The sequence below is a fragment of the Melospiza melodia genome, chromosome 4, assembly GCF_035770615.1.
Source record: "Melospiza melodia melodia isolate bMelMel2 chromosome 4, bMelMel2.pri, whole genome shotgun sequence".
In the NCBI taxonomy this organism is placed as follows: Eukaryota; Metazoa; Chordata; class Aves; order Passeriformes; family Passerellidae; genus Melospiza; species Melospiza melodia.
The window spans coordinates 15,593,710-15,610,097 of NC_086197.1; the positions used below are offsets into that span (position 1 = coordinate 15,593,710).

The 16,388-nt window shown below is 34.4% G+C and overlaps 2 protein-coding genes across 4 annotated transcripts in view; one reads left to right on the forward strand and one right to left on the reverse strand.

Annotated features, from left to right (window-relative positions):
• Window positions 1-3,503: 3,503 nt before the first annotated feature.
• The window catches only part of PARPBP (PARP1 binding protein), a 39,472-nt gene continuing 26,587 nt past the window's right edge, over window positions 3,504-16,388 (reverse strand). For 2 of the 3 annotated variants that reach the window (XM_063153989.1, XM_063153988.1), the window contains exons 9-11: window positions 15,393-15,474; window positions 6,771-6,912; window positions 3,504-6,130 (exon numbers count right to left, since the gene is read on the reverse strand). In XM_063153989.1, the coding sequence (XP_063010059.1) occupies window positions 5,796-6,130; window positions 6,771-6,912; window positions 15,393-15,474 (559 nt within the window). In that variant the 3' untranslated portion in view covers window positions 3,504-5,795. The remainder of the gene's footprint in view (window positions 6,131-6,770; window positions 6,913-15,392; window positions 15,475-16,388) is intronic. The other variant, XM_063153990.1, reaches the window with a different exon arrangement.
• PMCH (pro-melanin concentrating hormone) lies at window positions 4,211-5,441 on the forward strand. Its single transcript, XM_063155794.1, has 3 exons — window positions 4,211-4,462; window positions 4,971-5,172; window positions 5,392-5,441. Exons 1-3 carry the CDS (start codon window positions 4,211-4,213, stop codon window positions 5,439-5,441), a joined length of 504 nt encoding a protein of 167 aa, XP_063011864.1.

Below are 16,388 nucleotides of genomic sequence, written 5' to 3' on the forward strand. Positions count from 1 at the left end.
AACTGCTGCTCTGCTCCTCTGAAACACCAGCTGTGGTCATCACTGTGTACCAGCAAGGGCATTCACTGCCCTTTAGGGAGCTTAATTCAACAATGGTTCCTGCACCATTGGTAAAGAGCTGACAATAATCAATATTCCTAAAAAAGGTTTCCTGCCTTCATGTTAGTTATGCAAAATAAATTACTTCCCTCAGCACTTCCAAAACCATATGAACAGTAATGGTGAAGAGTAGAAATCACAGGAATTTTAGCAGGCTTGCACTGGATAGGCAGCTTCAAAGCCTCTCACTGACATCCTGTGCTCAAATGAAGCTCAAAATTGCAGTTGCACCTCCTGCTTTTTCCTGTATTTTTTTCTTGGCTGAAATCCTCTCACATGCCTGCAAAGCACAGGGGCCCAGTCTTTTTTATTCTCTTTATCATTCTCATAAGGAAGTTCCTGCTGTTGGTTACAGAATAATTGAGTGTGCCTTGTTTTTACATGAAAACAGAGTATTTCACTATCACCACTGTTTTTTTCTTAATTAAGAAGCTACTATGGCTTGAGCAATCTCCCTCTTTTCCTCTTTCCACTTCACTGATTAATTGAGCACCCTTAATAGACTTACACATGGATTGCTTTGCAAAAGGTTCTTGAGAAGAAGAAACTTAGGGAGGCAGGGATATATTTCGGGGGGGTTAATTTGTTTTTAAACAGTGAATCAGTTAATTCTAAACATAGTGGATTGGCAAATTTTTCCTACAAGAACAGACCATTTTATATAATAGAAATAATTCTAAAAAAGGCCAGACACAGCGACCAATATGTTTATCACTAACTTTGCTGGAAGAAACTATGCATAAATTGTTCTCTGCTGCTGCTGCACAATTCCTTAAGAAATACTCACATTTTTATGTACTTGCTTCAAATGAAATTCTGAAATGCCTTTCAAAACAAACAGCAGAAAATATTTTTCAAGTCTTCCCAACTGTGAAATTAATTTGTAACACAAACAAATGTAACATTTCATTCTATAAATACACAGACTGTAAGTCAACAGAGGACTGAAACGGATACCTCAGATCTTGGGCAGAAATTTGGTAAAAATAATTTAGTTTGTGGGGTTTCACCCCCACCCTTTTCTTGTACATTCTCCTGACACATTTATAGAAGATGACTTTTGGGTTCTCCAAATATTTAGAGCTGTGCTCCTACACGAGTCCAGAGCTGATCTCTTATTGCAACATTGTGCCTATTTCATGCTAAATCAATTTACTGATTCCAGGTGACTACCAATTCAGCAGGAGGAACAACAAAACAGTGCTAGGCAAGAGTCTTAATTTCCTACAGTCAATAATGAAGTGTGCTAATTACCTCTTATCTGCCCTGTGAACTGCTGACACGCTCTGTCCGTTTTTAGCACAGAGAATCTCCATTTTAACACGTGCTTGTTTGGTTTGGTGGGAAGGGTTTGGAACTAAAACACTGAGGCATTTAGATAGAACACACAAGAAGGGATTAGTATTTCCACAAATCAGAGTAAAATACAGCTGTTTGTATAAAATGTGCAAGATCCAAACTAAAAATAAAACAAACAAATCACCTTTTAAAATCAGAAGTAGTAAGCCACTGGGCAAATTAACATTGACCAATTGGTTTTGTGCTATTTTAAGATTGACTAAAATGATTTATTAAGGTTACTTAAATAGTATCTCTTGTATTGTGAAGTTTTTCAATTCTGATAATAGAAAGTAATTGAATTTATACAATACATACTGCTTCATTTATTCTTCACTCAATAGGATCAGGAATTAGGAATTGAGCACTTGTACACAGCAATTACAGCAGTTACAAGACCAAATGAAACTACTGCAATTGTTTTGTAACCCATTCATAGAATTCAAAATTAGTACAGAGAAAGTCCAGATATGTTATCATCTAGATTTTATATAGACACATATATAAATGTATATTTATTTATATATATATTTATATATATATATTTATATATAGATACATATATAAATTTATATTTATACATATACCACATGAGATTTCTGATGTTAAGAGTTCATATTTTGTTGTAACAAAGTAGAAGCAAGAAGAATTTCTCAAAGGAATGGTTATTGTTCTGAAAGCACTACTGGGTTAATAATACTATTTATAACTTTTTTAAGTCCAAATAATGGTAAAACATAGAAAATTATGCATTAAAACATTTTAGATTTTTACTAAAATTCTAGTTGCAGGAGGAATAAATAAAAATGTAGATGTCAGAGTGCTAGGATTTCCAAGGCATTATGAAGAGCTGTACACAACACACACATTGCATATCTGCAGGTGTACAAATGTTTTCTGCTTGTTCAGAGCAGTTGATAAGTCATTGAATCTACAGACATGTGCTCTGGATTTCTTGGCAGCCTAGTTAGAAGCTTCTACTCAGTATCACTCACAATCACCTTGGATCTTCAACAAACCTTAAAAATTAACTACTGCAAGAAGCAGTAGAAAATCCTGGGGCAAGTACCATAAGTTTGCCCTGACAAACATATTCCTTCACTGACATCAGCTTGTGTCTCATAGTAGAAAACTAGCCAGATGCTGTAGACAGACAAACTGAATGATCCAGGTCAGCTGTGTTTTGTTTTAAATGATAGAAGCATTAAAAAGTGAGCCCTGTGTGAGATGCTGCACACCTGGGGGTGCCAGAGCTCCAGAGAAGCAGAAGCTCCTGCCACCTACCCAATTATTGGATTGATAACTTGTTTCCCAACTTTTAGACCAATATACGAAAAAGAACAGCTTTCTGCCACCACAGCTCCAGAGCAATCCTGTTCTGTCAAGGCTGAGCTAAATGAAAAGTACCTGCAAGAGAGCATATATGGCTTTTGCTTTATTAATTGAAAAAACTGTACAAATACTTAATGTGAGGGAAAAATAAAAATTATTGGATGAAAAGTATTAAACCCCATACAATCAGCTCTCAAATTTGTCTCCTCTGTAGACAGGCAGTTAAAGTCAAAGGAAAGAAAACAATTAGCCAAAGGCAAGTACCAGCAAGGAAATGAAAAAAATGATAAGCAACAATTCTGTTTGTGAGAGATGCTTTGCCCAGAAATGCACTTTTCTCATTTGGAGAAAAGAGAAAACACCAAAAAAGTTTCTTAGTCAAAATCTGCTTAGTCAGCATGACATTTTTTCCCATGAAATGTCTTACCAAGAAGTTGCTTTGGCAAGGCAGGTGGTTTTCCAGGAAGTTCAGCAGGGAACAGTGGCCAATTTCCTGGTGCTTTGTCTTGAATAGCAGCATGGTCCCCTGCACTAAGCTAAAGGATAAAACATGAAGCACTAGCTAAGAGGCACACAGCCAATGTATGTGTGGTTTCTATCACTGACACTAAGAGATGAGCTAAATTTCAGCTGGCCCTATTTGCTTTCCAGATAAGGCAGAAAACCCCAAACCAAACAAAAACAGCCAACAACAAAAACAAAAGCCAGCCCCACACAACAACAATGCAACAGTAGTGTGCAGAAACATTTATATTTGCTTCCAGGGTAATAAACACATTTCAAATACATTTCAAATGAAAAACTGAAGTTTACTTTTCTTTCTACATTCTTAACAAGCATATTTGACTATGGGTACTAATAAACATTTCTAGCCATTAGCTCTTTGGTATAATGCCACCTGACATAACAGACATCAAAACACAAATTAATTATTTCAGCTTTTACGTGGTAGCAGTCTAAGTCATCATCAAATTTCCAGAATTTCAGCTCTTTTGTGAATCCAGTTTCACAACCATGATGCATCACACAAGAATCCCTCTTACTTATGTAGATTAGTTACTCTTCTTAAATTGCCTTAACCAGAGGTAAGGCTTTATAAACAACTCAAATGGACATCACTTTTTCTGTGAACTTTGCCATATTGATCCACCAAAAGAAACTAATCTCTTCTAAAAACATAAAAAGAAACAAATTAGGTATGACAAAGAAATGTTTTAGTTCTAAACAGATGGGATTAGAAGGATTATAGAAAAGGTTACACTTTGATATGAGTCATTTAAAAGCATGAACTCATCAGCCATTGAAGTAGTTTCCATTCAATCTGTAAAATATATAAAGTGTGCCATTCCAGAAATGGAAAACACAATTATTTACCACTGGGAAAGATTTCTCAGAATTTGAGAAGTGCCAAACCTTTATGCAAGCATTAAATGACTAAAAAATGTGCATCTCATCATATCTCCTAATTCTCTCCCTTCTCTCTCTTTTTTCTCAAGGTTTTCTACTCTCAGTTTCAAAGTCTCTGCAAGACGTAGAAGAGGAAGATATGTTGCTTGCTGCATTAAATCTAGGAAAAACTCTACAAAATGGAGATAAAAGTATGAACAGAGGAGCTATACCTTTGCTGAAGCACTACAAGACTGAAGACAGCAGTGTTTTCAATGATAAGAATGCTGGAAACATGAAGTTTTTGGTGAGTTCAGTTTTAAATTTTGGCTTAATTGAAATATTGAAATTCATTTACACCCCTTTAGAAAACAAGTGCAACAATTTAAATCAATAACCAGGTAAATATATTAAAATACCAGTTCAACATAACAGTCAAGAAAAAAAAGTTCAACTCTATATATCTAATGCCAAGATTCTAAATGTGTAACTCAGACAGTTGAATTAAATCTGATTTTCACAGACAGTAGCCAAAACTTGGAGGATGGGGGTTGGGGTGGAGGGGATAGGAAGAAACCTGTATTTATATTTGATGATGTCCCTATATGCAGCAACAGGTTTTTAACTTTGCCAAACATGGGACTCATTATTTAATTATGTTCATTACACCATTTTGGCCAAGGATGCAATACAGGTCATAACTATTAAGGTATGATTTTGAAAGATAAAATAACTGCCCTGTTGGAATATAAAGAACAAAATGTGATACAATTAACTTTAAATAAAGATAAACCTCTTGTCTTCCCGCAAAACAGGACAGAGGTTCCAGGCATGATTTCTTCAATCATGTTATGCCAATCAACTTAGGTAGAAAGCAACTACCTTATCCTGCACTGAAGGGAGCCATGGCTTTTCCAGCTGACACTGAAATTCAAAATATTGAGTCGATACAGGAAAGAGAGACCACAGATGAAGAAAATTCAGCTAAATTACCTATTGGAAGAAGAGATTTTGACAGTAAATATATTTTATTTTTACACAGAAAATTATTTAATTTTGGTAAAGTATACTACAATGTCAATATAGCAATTTGTTATATGTTCATTTAGAGACTACATGACTGTTATGATTTGGTGCACAGGGGAGGGAGCATTTGTTAAATTAATATTTCCAGAAGCCATAAGAATTCTGGTTCTTTGATGATTTAAATTTTCAAGCTCTTTTTCTCTCCTGTAGTCCTCAGGTGTATGCTGGGAAGAGTCTATCGACCTTGTTGGCAAGTGTGAAAACTACTGATCTCCACCACCTTCTCTGAAGATTAAACATTTTATTCTCAATTTAATGTAATTTGAAGTTACTGAGTGTTAGTGTAACTGTACATACACATCCAAACTTAATTTCCCATTGCATTGTAGAGAGATACATAATTCATTACCAAAAATAACAGCGTAATCATTAACAATGTACTGTTATTAAAAAATAAAATACTTCAGCATGATCCAGGCTTCTAAGTAATTGTCTACTATAATACACAAGATACTTTCAATTATTTACATATGAAAGGAAGTAATTCATAAATTTCACCTGTTTTCTTGCATAATTTTACATCTGCCAACATACATGTATGTGAAAACAAAAACTTAGAGTTGAAAAAAGCGAGTTAATTTTGCCTGACCAGCAATCAACTTATTCTTACTTGCACTTTTGGTCTGTTTTCTTTTTCCACCAATTTTGCTGTCCAATTCCTTCTTAGAGCTGCTTGAAGTCTTCAGTCTTTTAGTATTTTTTTGCAAAGATGGTTCACTTTCCTTGTCACAGATTATTTTGTCATTATTCAGATCCATCTGTTCATTCTCAGAGTTCTTGTTCCTTGGCTGACAACTCAGCTTTCCCATTTCTGTATAACTTCTAGTCTGGTGAACACTTTCAGAAATAGTTCCAAGCCCTGGTACATCAAGACATGAATTTGGACCTTCTGTCATGTAAGAATATCAAAAACATATGTGATGAAATAAAAAGTTACCTGGGAACACACATCCTTTTTCTATAAGGACTGCCATGTTATTTTTTTTTAATAAAAAATAATGTATTACCAATAAAACAAAGCCATGCTTGTCATTGCTATTAAATTTGCTATGTGCTCATAAGTGCATTGCCAATTTAAAATTACATTGCTCAAAAACATGTAAGAACTAACTTAGGGAAGTGGATTTATAACTTTAAGATATTGGAAGAGAGGATTAAAGGGCATAAAAATTTTATATATTATATAGTTTGTACTGCAGTAAAACAAATTTTCCCCCCTTTTAATGGCAAAAATATAAATTGCACTTGGCTTACTTTTGTAGAATAAGAACAGATATGTCATATATGCAATATATATCACTTTTTTACTGCAAGATAGCATCAACATACTCTTCAAACATTTATAATTTCAAAGCATTGGCACTACAATTTTATTGCAAAAAGATTTAACTGGCATATGAGACATGGAGAACAATGAGACATTTTTGTTCCTTTTCTTGAAAATATTTGAGTTATGCTAAAGGCTTTTTGGATAGCATTTAAAGTATTACCCATCACACATTTATTTATTGAATCCTACCACAGCTTACCTGTGGGCTTTCCAGCTTTTAAATGTTGCTTTGGTACAGAATGTTTGCAGGTTGGAATTGCACGGGAATGCTGGCCACTCATTTCACTCAAATCATTTTTATATGTACAGGCAAACTGGGATTTAATTGAAGATTGCTTCATCTGCAAATACCAATCTGCTATTAGCTTCTATAATTTAAAAAAGTGAAAGACAACACCAGCAAGATTTGTATAATAATGAGCTTTACCATTCTTTTCACATAAAATACCAGAACAATGGATATGCTTACATTAAAAATGAAAATTAGATATTAATTTAAAAAGCATAAGGGCTTTCAAGAATAATAATTTATTATTCTATTAAAAGTACTAAAATAATTCAAAACTATTTTTTCAGCACCTTCAGAAAGGTACACATTTATTCTTGATCTTCAAACAAAGCCACTTCACCACTGAATGCCAATGTCTAACTCCTCATTTGCCAAAACATGCCCATTTAGCTCAAGTCTCAGGTAAAATTTCCTCAGTTTATTCTTAAGTTACAGTTTCATATCAGCTAAGAATTTTGGGTCAAGCATTGTACTTTCTGTACAATTGACAATAAATGTTACAGGTTCTGCAAGACAAACTCTGCCCTCACTTCCATTTCAAAGTGCACTGGATTATAGGAATTATATTGAAAGACATAGCACAAAGCAGATATCTACAATATAAGTGGATTTTTAGCTAATAATTCCATCACAACAGCACAGGCAAATTTAAATCAATTTGACTGAACAGGTGCTTCAGTAAAAGCATCAGAGAAAAGAATAAGTAATAAGCACTGTTACAAAATAAATATTAATACATAAATAGATAGCAGGAGTGATTTGTTGAATAAGAGGTTTACAGACACTTTTCTGTTTAAAAGGTTTGCATTATGCAAGTCTATTTTTCCTCTTAGCACAAGCAAGATTAAACCTGCAGTTCAGATTTGACCCTTAGAGATATACTTTTCTTCTAATTTAAATTCTCAGATTTAGATAGAAGGAAAGAGAATAATGTTCCCAGAAACATCCTTTCCCAGAGGACATTATCCACAAAACTCAGTCACAATTGATGCCACTTTGATGAGATCCTGCTTTCCTACATACAGGGTAACAGACTAGAGCTTATCACTGAGATGCAACCTAGATATCTCTTCATGTTACTGCTGTTGGCCAAGTGAATACACTGAGTATTTGGAAAAAAATACCTCATTCATTTACAGAAACAAGTTATTCTTTCTGGTTCAATACACCTGGACATAGATAGTTTTAATTTAATGCTCAGTATTCCCTTCAAGAGTCAAAAATACCAAGTTTTCCCTGTTGTCTATCACTCCCAAACTGCAATTTGTTTGGGCCAGATAACAGACTGGGAAAGAAAAGGAGATTTAACAGGGCAAGCTAGCAAGACTGACTCTCAAAAACTCAAATATCTTCCTAGTGTTAATCTACTTTGTACTTTAAAATATTTACCACAAAATAAGACTACATACAGAGATATTTACAAGGTTCGTATGCTTCAAGATTATGCCTCAGCTCACTGACTGTAAGTAGAACTATAGAATATGCTAAATTGGAAGGGACCCACAAGAACCATCAAGTCCAGCTCCTGGCCCTGCACAGGACACCCCAAGAATCACACCACATGCCAGAGAGCATTGTCCAAACACTTCTTGAATTCTGTCAGGCTTGGTAGTGCAACCATTACCCTAGGCAGCCTGTTCCAGTGCCCAATCAACATTCAGGTGAACATCTTTTTCCTAATATCCAACCTAAACTCCTCAAAAAGCTTCATGCCATTCCTTTGTGTCCTATTGCTGGCCATCTGAGAGTAGAGATCAGAGTCTGCACCTCCTTTTCCTCTTGTGAGGAAGCTCTAGACTGTCTATATCATTATATTCTTTTCAGAAAGTGTTTTGAAGGATAGAGCACCTGTCTAATTTAAATTTAGTGAACATCATATTGTACAATTATAATATTAAGGAGATACAGGACTTGCATTTCCTTTCAGCTCCAGGTTACTGTAATATTAATGAAAAATATTTTCCAGTACTTGATATGTTTTTGAAAAAACTTCATTTTAATCCTTTACAAATTCCTCAATTCTGAATTACTATTCAGTAAATGACACACATCAAAAATTTTGCAACTTCAATGGCTTTCTGTCACATTCATATTGCAAGAGGCAAATAAACTACAATTTTGCAAAGTTGATTAATCTATAATAAATACAGCATGAAGAACATAAAATTTGAGCAAGAAAGCCTGACAGTTACCATTCTATAACCAACAAGAAGTGCAATGATTTTTTTATGAAGAACAGTGTTTCTTTTTACCACTCCCATCTTTCACTTCACTAATTCAGTTTGTAGGGATAAAATATGTGCAGTCAACAGACAGAAGTCAAGCTCAAACACTGAAAAACTCACAACATAAACCCATCTGTGTTTCAACTTCACTGATGCTTGAAATATGTCTATTGTATCACATACCAGTCAGGCATTTGCAAACAGGACACACAAAGCTCTACCAGATCAGACTGGATGCTAGAACTAATCTAGAGGGTGCATACATAGTGTAAGACACCTTTGTTGAAGCAGTCAAACTTCTCAACTAGTCTAGGAACATAGATTCAGTTTTATAAAGAACTGTGCTACAGTTCCATACTGTATTACATTGGTTGAAGTAGCAATAAGCACATTTTAACAGCCTGAAGGCAGCACAAAGGAACACAAGTCTAGCATTGAATTACAAAGTAGAGCTTCACTGGAATGTTTTTAAGAACAAAGATCAACCTAAAATTTACTTGAAGCACACAATGAAACCTGTCAACAGCTTGAAAAAGCTCATAGAAAAAAAATCTTTTTAAGTTCTTTTATATTAAATTCCCTAAAAATCACTACTTTAAGAGCACCACTCCAACGACCCACAGCTCTGGGAGAGAAAAAATGTTGGGGAGATCAGTCTGCTGCACACAAATGGCACACAATGAACTCAGCCTTACTATTCCTTCTCCTCTTCACAAGCAAGTCAGATGTTGCTCTTATCCCCATAAAAAGAAAAGTTCTGCTGCACTTCAGAAGAAAAGGTTCACTGTTACCCTTCTTCAGCTGGGACAAAGTAGGATAGAATTTACAACTGTTTCAGCACAGGTAGGCCAATTAGAAGTCCTAATAAGCAGATAAAGCAGTACATTCTCCCACCTTAACATCTGTATCTAGAGAAAGCTTTCAGTTGTTCAAGATGCCCATATAAAACATTTGCTTTTATGTGAAATATTAATGGTGCATGCTCTATTTATTTCTAAAAGTTACATTATAATCTGTTCCAGATCTCCTTCCAGCATCTGCATACAGACAGTACTGCCAATATTTAGTCACTAAGAATGTTGAGATTTGGTTTTTATGCACTGGAATGGCATAATAGAATTTGAAAACCTACATCAGTAACAACAAACACATGTTTTTATTTTCTAGCCAAACAACTAGAGTACTATTTGGAAGGGAAAAAGAGATGAAAAGAAAATTTATTTTCTCCATCCTTACCCTTGTCCTCTGAGAAAAAAAATATTCAAGGTAAGTTGAAAGAGGAAGTTGAAAAAGGGAAAGGAGTAAAAAAGGAGAAGTAACAAAATAATAAATTATATCTTTGACAAACAAAGGCATATTATTAAAAAATATCCTGGATATCTCAGGTAGTAGAAAGCTTTTATTGTTCTGCAACAATCAATTTACTTTTTTAGCATGATATTGTACCAGCCTTTTGCTATCCCAAAATAACCTGCTACTGTTTTGAGAACATAAACCCCAAATCACCTCATTATTGGCTTTCAAACAAAACTCACAGCTATGGATACTAAACAAAGTAGTTTAGGGGTCTTGTAGAAATGAAAGTGGTATTTTCTACACAAATGTGGTTTATCAACTGACACCAAGTCTTTCCTCAGATTTTGTGCTGAACACGTAACCTTTTCATGCTATTGCTATTTACTTCCCTCCTCTACTAAACTACCAATCAACTTTGGTGCTCTCCATAATTATATTGCACTAAGGAAACAGACATTTCTTGCAACAATAGATGAGACTACTACATGAAGATTGTTTTCTCTATTACTATGACTCTTCTGCTCACAATTACAGTGGGCATACAGGAAAACTCTTGATAACTTCCTGTTAATAGTTTTCCAAGTCACAGTTTATTTGTACTGGAATCACAAATAGGCAAAACAATTCTCTCAAGTAACAGCATTTAGAGAACTAAGCTATGAAAAATAACAGCAGTGCATGAAGCTAGATATTAAGTCATTTTATAGAGACATGAAAAAGTCACATGAGAAAGGCAAACCAAGATTTTTGCTTTTTTTCTTGGAAGGATTTCTATACACAGTAAAATTACAATGAACTTCAAGCATGCCAAGATTTGTTAGAGTTCTTAAGCCACAAATTCTTCTTAAAACTAGATCTGCAGCTATGTTCCCAACTGGAGGGAAATAGTGCCTCATATAGGAAAGGTTGTCTCCGGTTACATTAAGAAAAAAAACCACACCAAACTACTGAAAGTCCTTGCAGCTGTTTCAGGGTAAGTCTGCTAACAGTGCAGCAGGCTTTCTAAAACAATATATCAAAAGGCCAAAACAATCTTAACTTTGCAAAAAAAGATCTGTTACACTCTCATATATTGCATGCTTACAGCCTAATAACTTTGATTCTTCAGTTTTCAGTTCTGAAGTTCTCAGTTCCACTCAATCCCATTAGTTCAGGAACAGATTTCACCTACAACTTGAAGGTCTCAATATTTTGCAGTGCAGAACACAGATGAAAATCTTATTATGCTACTTTTTTTTTGTCCTAAGTTGCTCCTGAGGCTAAACAAAGCAGGTTATTGTAACAGCCTGTTCATTCCCCTCTCACACCAAGCAAAGCTTTAATAACCCATTGATATCTACAAAATAACTAGCCAACAACAGGGTTTCTACTCATTTCACATAAGCAGAAATATGAGTCAAAAAAGCAGACATAAGGATGGATGAATCCTTTTCAGATAAAACAATTCTCTCCTGTCCAATTAAGCTGCTTGTGTATTTCAATAAAGCAGACAAGTGACATAACAAGGACAGCTGACAAGAGACATAACTCAATACATGTTCCACAGACCTTTCTCAATTAAAGACTCCTTCTACAAAACACCATTCACCAGAAGACACTTCACTTAAACAGATAAACTAGAAACTAAATTGGCTCCCAAAGGAAAAACCAAGTTTCATAGTTTCATATTCTTACCTACTTCTGCGAGAGGAAATGAAACAATGCAACATGCTTGTTCCCCAGACTTCTTTCTCATCAAGCAATAAGAGCAACAGCTTTGCTTCCCAACAAATGCCAACATAGTTGGGTGATATTTCTGTGTTTCTTCCAGTATTTAATGAGGATTGAAAGACGAAAAATATTTCTTCGTCATTCACTGTTGCCAGGAATTTGTTTTGGCACAATGGAAACTTCCACAAGATTTATTTTATTTCTGAACACCAATTCCAGTTCATAGCTACCTGTTTATTTTATCCACTGTCCTCATTTTTAGATACTAAAAGTGATGATGTGCCCTAGGTCTAAATATTATCAATCTGCATTCCTCCATATAATTCCACAGAAGTTGAGAACTCAGACCCTCTTAAGGAAAGAGGGGAAAACAAATTTTTACCTCTTGCTTCTTTAAAATTTTATTTTTAATTAAGGTATTTCTCTTTTTTCTTTCTAAATTTGCCTAAACTTCTTCATTTAGATATAAGGACTGAGCATACAACCAAACTAAACACCACTACTGTATTTTTCTTCCCTTCTCAAATATCATGGAAAAGATAACTTTTATGGGATAAGTCCTAATGAGACATCCTTAACTTATAATGTAGACTAACCACCTAACACCTATCAGAGGCAGCATGGTAAAAAGGCACTTAGGACAGTCTTTTGGAACTAAAGTTACCATCACATATATGGCAAAAGAAACTTTCTGAAGGATCACAGATATTGAGAAGAAACATCGTATGGCTACTCCCTTACTTCAAAAAAAACCTAGTATCTCCTGAATCAACGACTAACACTATGCATAACAAAATTTTTAACTTTGAATTTTACAAGCAACCTGTACACATTTCAAGATGTCTGCATGGAATAATAATGAAGACTGACACTGTAAGAAGGCGGTAAATATTATTCCAGCACTTGAAATCTACAGCTATGGAGAAGGAATTCTCTGTGCTATGTGCTGTACAGTAACGACGGAGCAAAATTTATTTCTACCAAGAGACATTACAATCCTAGACAAGAAATATATGGATTCACAGCAAAAGGAACTGAAATTAGTCACTGTAATGGGCATTTATCTCAACAAAAAGCACTACTAAGATGTGGGGAGAGTTTGATTTAAAGGTACTGAAAAAGGTTTGAAAGGAGTGTAATGAGTTCTGCAGATATGTATAGGAAATCTCTTCAGCCATAATAAACTGTATAAAAGCTAAAATGGTTCAGCTGAAAATTAACAAATGAACAACAAAGACTGGTACTGCAGGGTGAATGTAAGCAAGGACAGAGCAAAGCAACAAATCAAATAATGAGTGGATTTAGACAGGCTAAAACAAGTAGCTTATATGTACTACAATTTAAAGTAACAGAATGAGATGGAAACAATAGGATGGCATCTAATCACTTTGATAACAATCTTCTGAACAGTAATCTCAGTGAAGGAACATGGGCTAAAGTTGCATGTATCAAGTCTAAGAAAAACATACAGCAGCACATCAAAAAGTAAAATGAACACCTAGTGAATTATACTTGAGTAGATATAGAAAAAAATATTCCAGAAATGCCACGGAGTGAAAATAAAGCATGTAGAATATCTTCTTCAGTGTTACAAAAATACACCAGGAAAGACAGACCTACCACCTCAAGATCAAGAGCTGGGTATCCACAGGATAGTGTAAAATTAACAGAAGATACCAATTTTGACAAGAGGGACACTTAGGTCACTCAATCTGCAAATTGGTGACAGTTGAAGTTTTGTTTGTAGATGTATGTAGCCACAAAGAAGGTACAGAAAGAGAAAAGAAGAGAAAGATACGGACTTAGAATACAGAGAAGTAGAAACATGCAAAAGAAACTGTAGAAGTTGTTAGAGACATAGAGAGAAAAAAATAAAATGAAATATCAACATTTTAAGAAAGAAGTAGGATTTGATATGAGAGGGTGGAAATCAAAACGGACAGCAGAGAAGTGAGTCTTAGTTATAAAAGTCATTAGTTGATCAGCAACAACCATTTTAGTTGACTCATTTTTGCTTGTTTCTGTCAAAAACACGTCAAACCAGCAAATGTCTCAAATGTGACAGGTAATTACTTTTAGATAATAATTTTTGCACTTTGATATTGAACACAACTGTTCGTGTATCCAATTACAAAGGTTTCATCAGGATAAGAGAATTAAGTATTTCAACATTTTATACAAACATCATGACATTTTTGCTATTTGATGAGTACAGCTGCAATTTAAATGTGTTGTTTACATTAAATAAAGCAGACTTTTTTTTCATAATTTGCCTATAAATTTTAAACTAAATTTCACCCCAATTAGTGCATGTATCCAAAATGCTCATCATTGACCCAATCCACAGAAAAAGACTCAGAATCAAGTTGGAGCATATTTAAAATGCATGGTGAAAATACCAATAGTACTTTTCATTTTGATGTCTTTCTACTTCTTAGACATGCACTATTGTTCAAGTTTATCTAATATCCAGTGAAAGATATTTATCCATTGTGCTGTTCTAAAACCAGTACTGATGGCTTAGAATACCTCTTCCTAACATGCTAATTAGATTTGTGTTTTTACATATCAGGACTAAATCTGTAAAAATATTATGCCATTACTTTTATTTAGCTTTCTGTTGAAATACTGCAGAAGACAAGCTCTGCCTCCATCCATAGTCCCAACACTCAAGTTTTCCAATTTTAAGGAAAAATACTTTGTAAAATGCAGTGCATTGAAAGACAGCAATTTTCAGAAACATTGCTCTTTTGAATAGAGCCCCTCACAATATCAATGTGCTCCTGTAAAGTTCCTTTTCATCTACAAAAGCAAACATTAGCATCTTTATTTTATTGTTCACAAAGCAATGTTATAGAAATGTCCTCAGATTGGTACAAATAAAAAGCATCCAAAGGAAAAAAGCAATGAAACCATCACTATTACACTGTTTCATCAGAACTAAAATCAGGTGCCTGTATTCAGTTTAATCTCTGTTTTCAGACAGCTTGGTTTATTTCTATGGTCCTGGAACACACAGATAGGTAAATGAAGAGAGATGAATTCAGTACATGTTTACTGAAAAATCTTCATTAGGAAGTACTTTTTAGTTTAAAGCCTCTCTCTTCTGGAGTTTTAGGTATTTCTATTCATATTACAATACTGCTCTAGTTGGGCCATTTCCACAGGCTCATCACAATTATATTTCTTTAGCTATGGGATCAAAATCTCAGATACCTGATTGAATTGTAACACTGCTACTATTATTTTATCACTATTATTACAATGCCTCTACACTTGCATAGCAATTCCTACAGAGTACCTTAATTACTTTTTCATCCATAGATTTCAGAATACGTTGTCTGAGAGGTTTTGGAGAAGAGCCACTGGATCGTGCTGGAGATCTATATTAAAAAGAGAAGTATTTAGGATATGTAAAAGCAATTCATTAATAAAAACTGTTGCCATACAAAGTTCCTCAGAAACAGAAAGGCAAATACCTTTACTCTCCAAGCTTTACCTTATTTTCTACTTTCTTAAGGAACAACATACACTGTGACAACTCAAAAGAGCACAAAGAAACCAAACCTACAGTTCCAATTTCTGCTACTCATTTTGCAGTGTGTTTCCAATATTGTAGTTCTGCAGACACAATATTATTATTATTTGTAATTCTAGTGATGATCATCTAAGCCACCATTCTACTTCCACCCTCCTGAATAGCATCTGGTTAACATTCAATATAGTTTTTCACATATTTCACACAAAATGTTTCCACTCTCTTACACATCATTATGTAAGTAGTTATATACATCAAGGAAAAAACTTGATGCCTATAATGAAAAAAATTAATGATGCATATAAAGGGGATTTTTTTGATCTTGAAATAGTAACTAATCTATGCATTTGTAAGTAATTACTTCTGTTTAAGGTCATGGGAGATCAATGTGCATATGAGGACAGGTTCTTCAACAATAATTCATTGATTATTTAGCTCATTTTATCCAATTTTTCATAAATAAAATAAAGAGCAATATAAGCCAAATTTTAGTTATTTCTAGCTGTCTCTGGTGCAAAATTTCTGCCATCCTTGCAACGTTTCTCCTATCTTAATTGCCAAAATGCGTAGCTTCAAAATAGCCTCATCATGTTACTGTCTACACTATTGTTCTGGTTCATGAATCCTCTTTGTAGCCAATAATTCTTTGTAACCAAATTCTCAGCATCCTATTTTGTCAACAGCTAATGATTCCTCAGGACCTATGACCAAATCAATCATCCTGTTTCTTCAGTGCATGGACAGGTGAGTTTCCTGGTC

Bases quoted from the DNA above. Each gene is read 5' to 3' on its own strand.
- PMCH (XM_063155794.1), top strand. From the start codon at position 4,211: ATGTGCATCTCATCATATCTCCTAATTCTCTCCCTTCTCTCTCTTTTT. The intron at 4,463-4,970 runs GTGAGTTCAGTT...CCCGCAAAACAG, and splicing joins CTGGAAACATGAAGTTTTTG to GACAGAGGTTCCAGGCATGA. The intron at 5,173-5,391 runs GTAAATATATTT...TCTCTCCTGTAG, and splicing joins TGGAAGAAGAGATTTTGACA to TCCTCAGGTGTATGCTGGGA.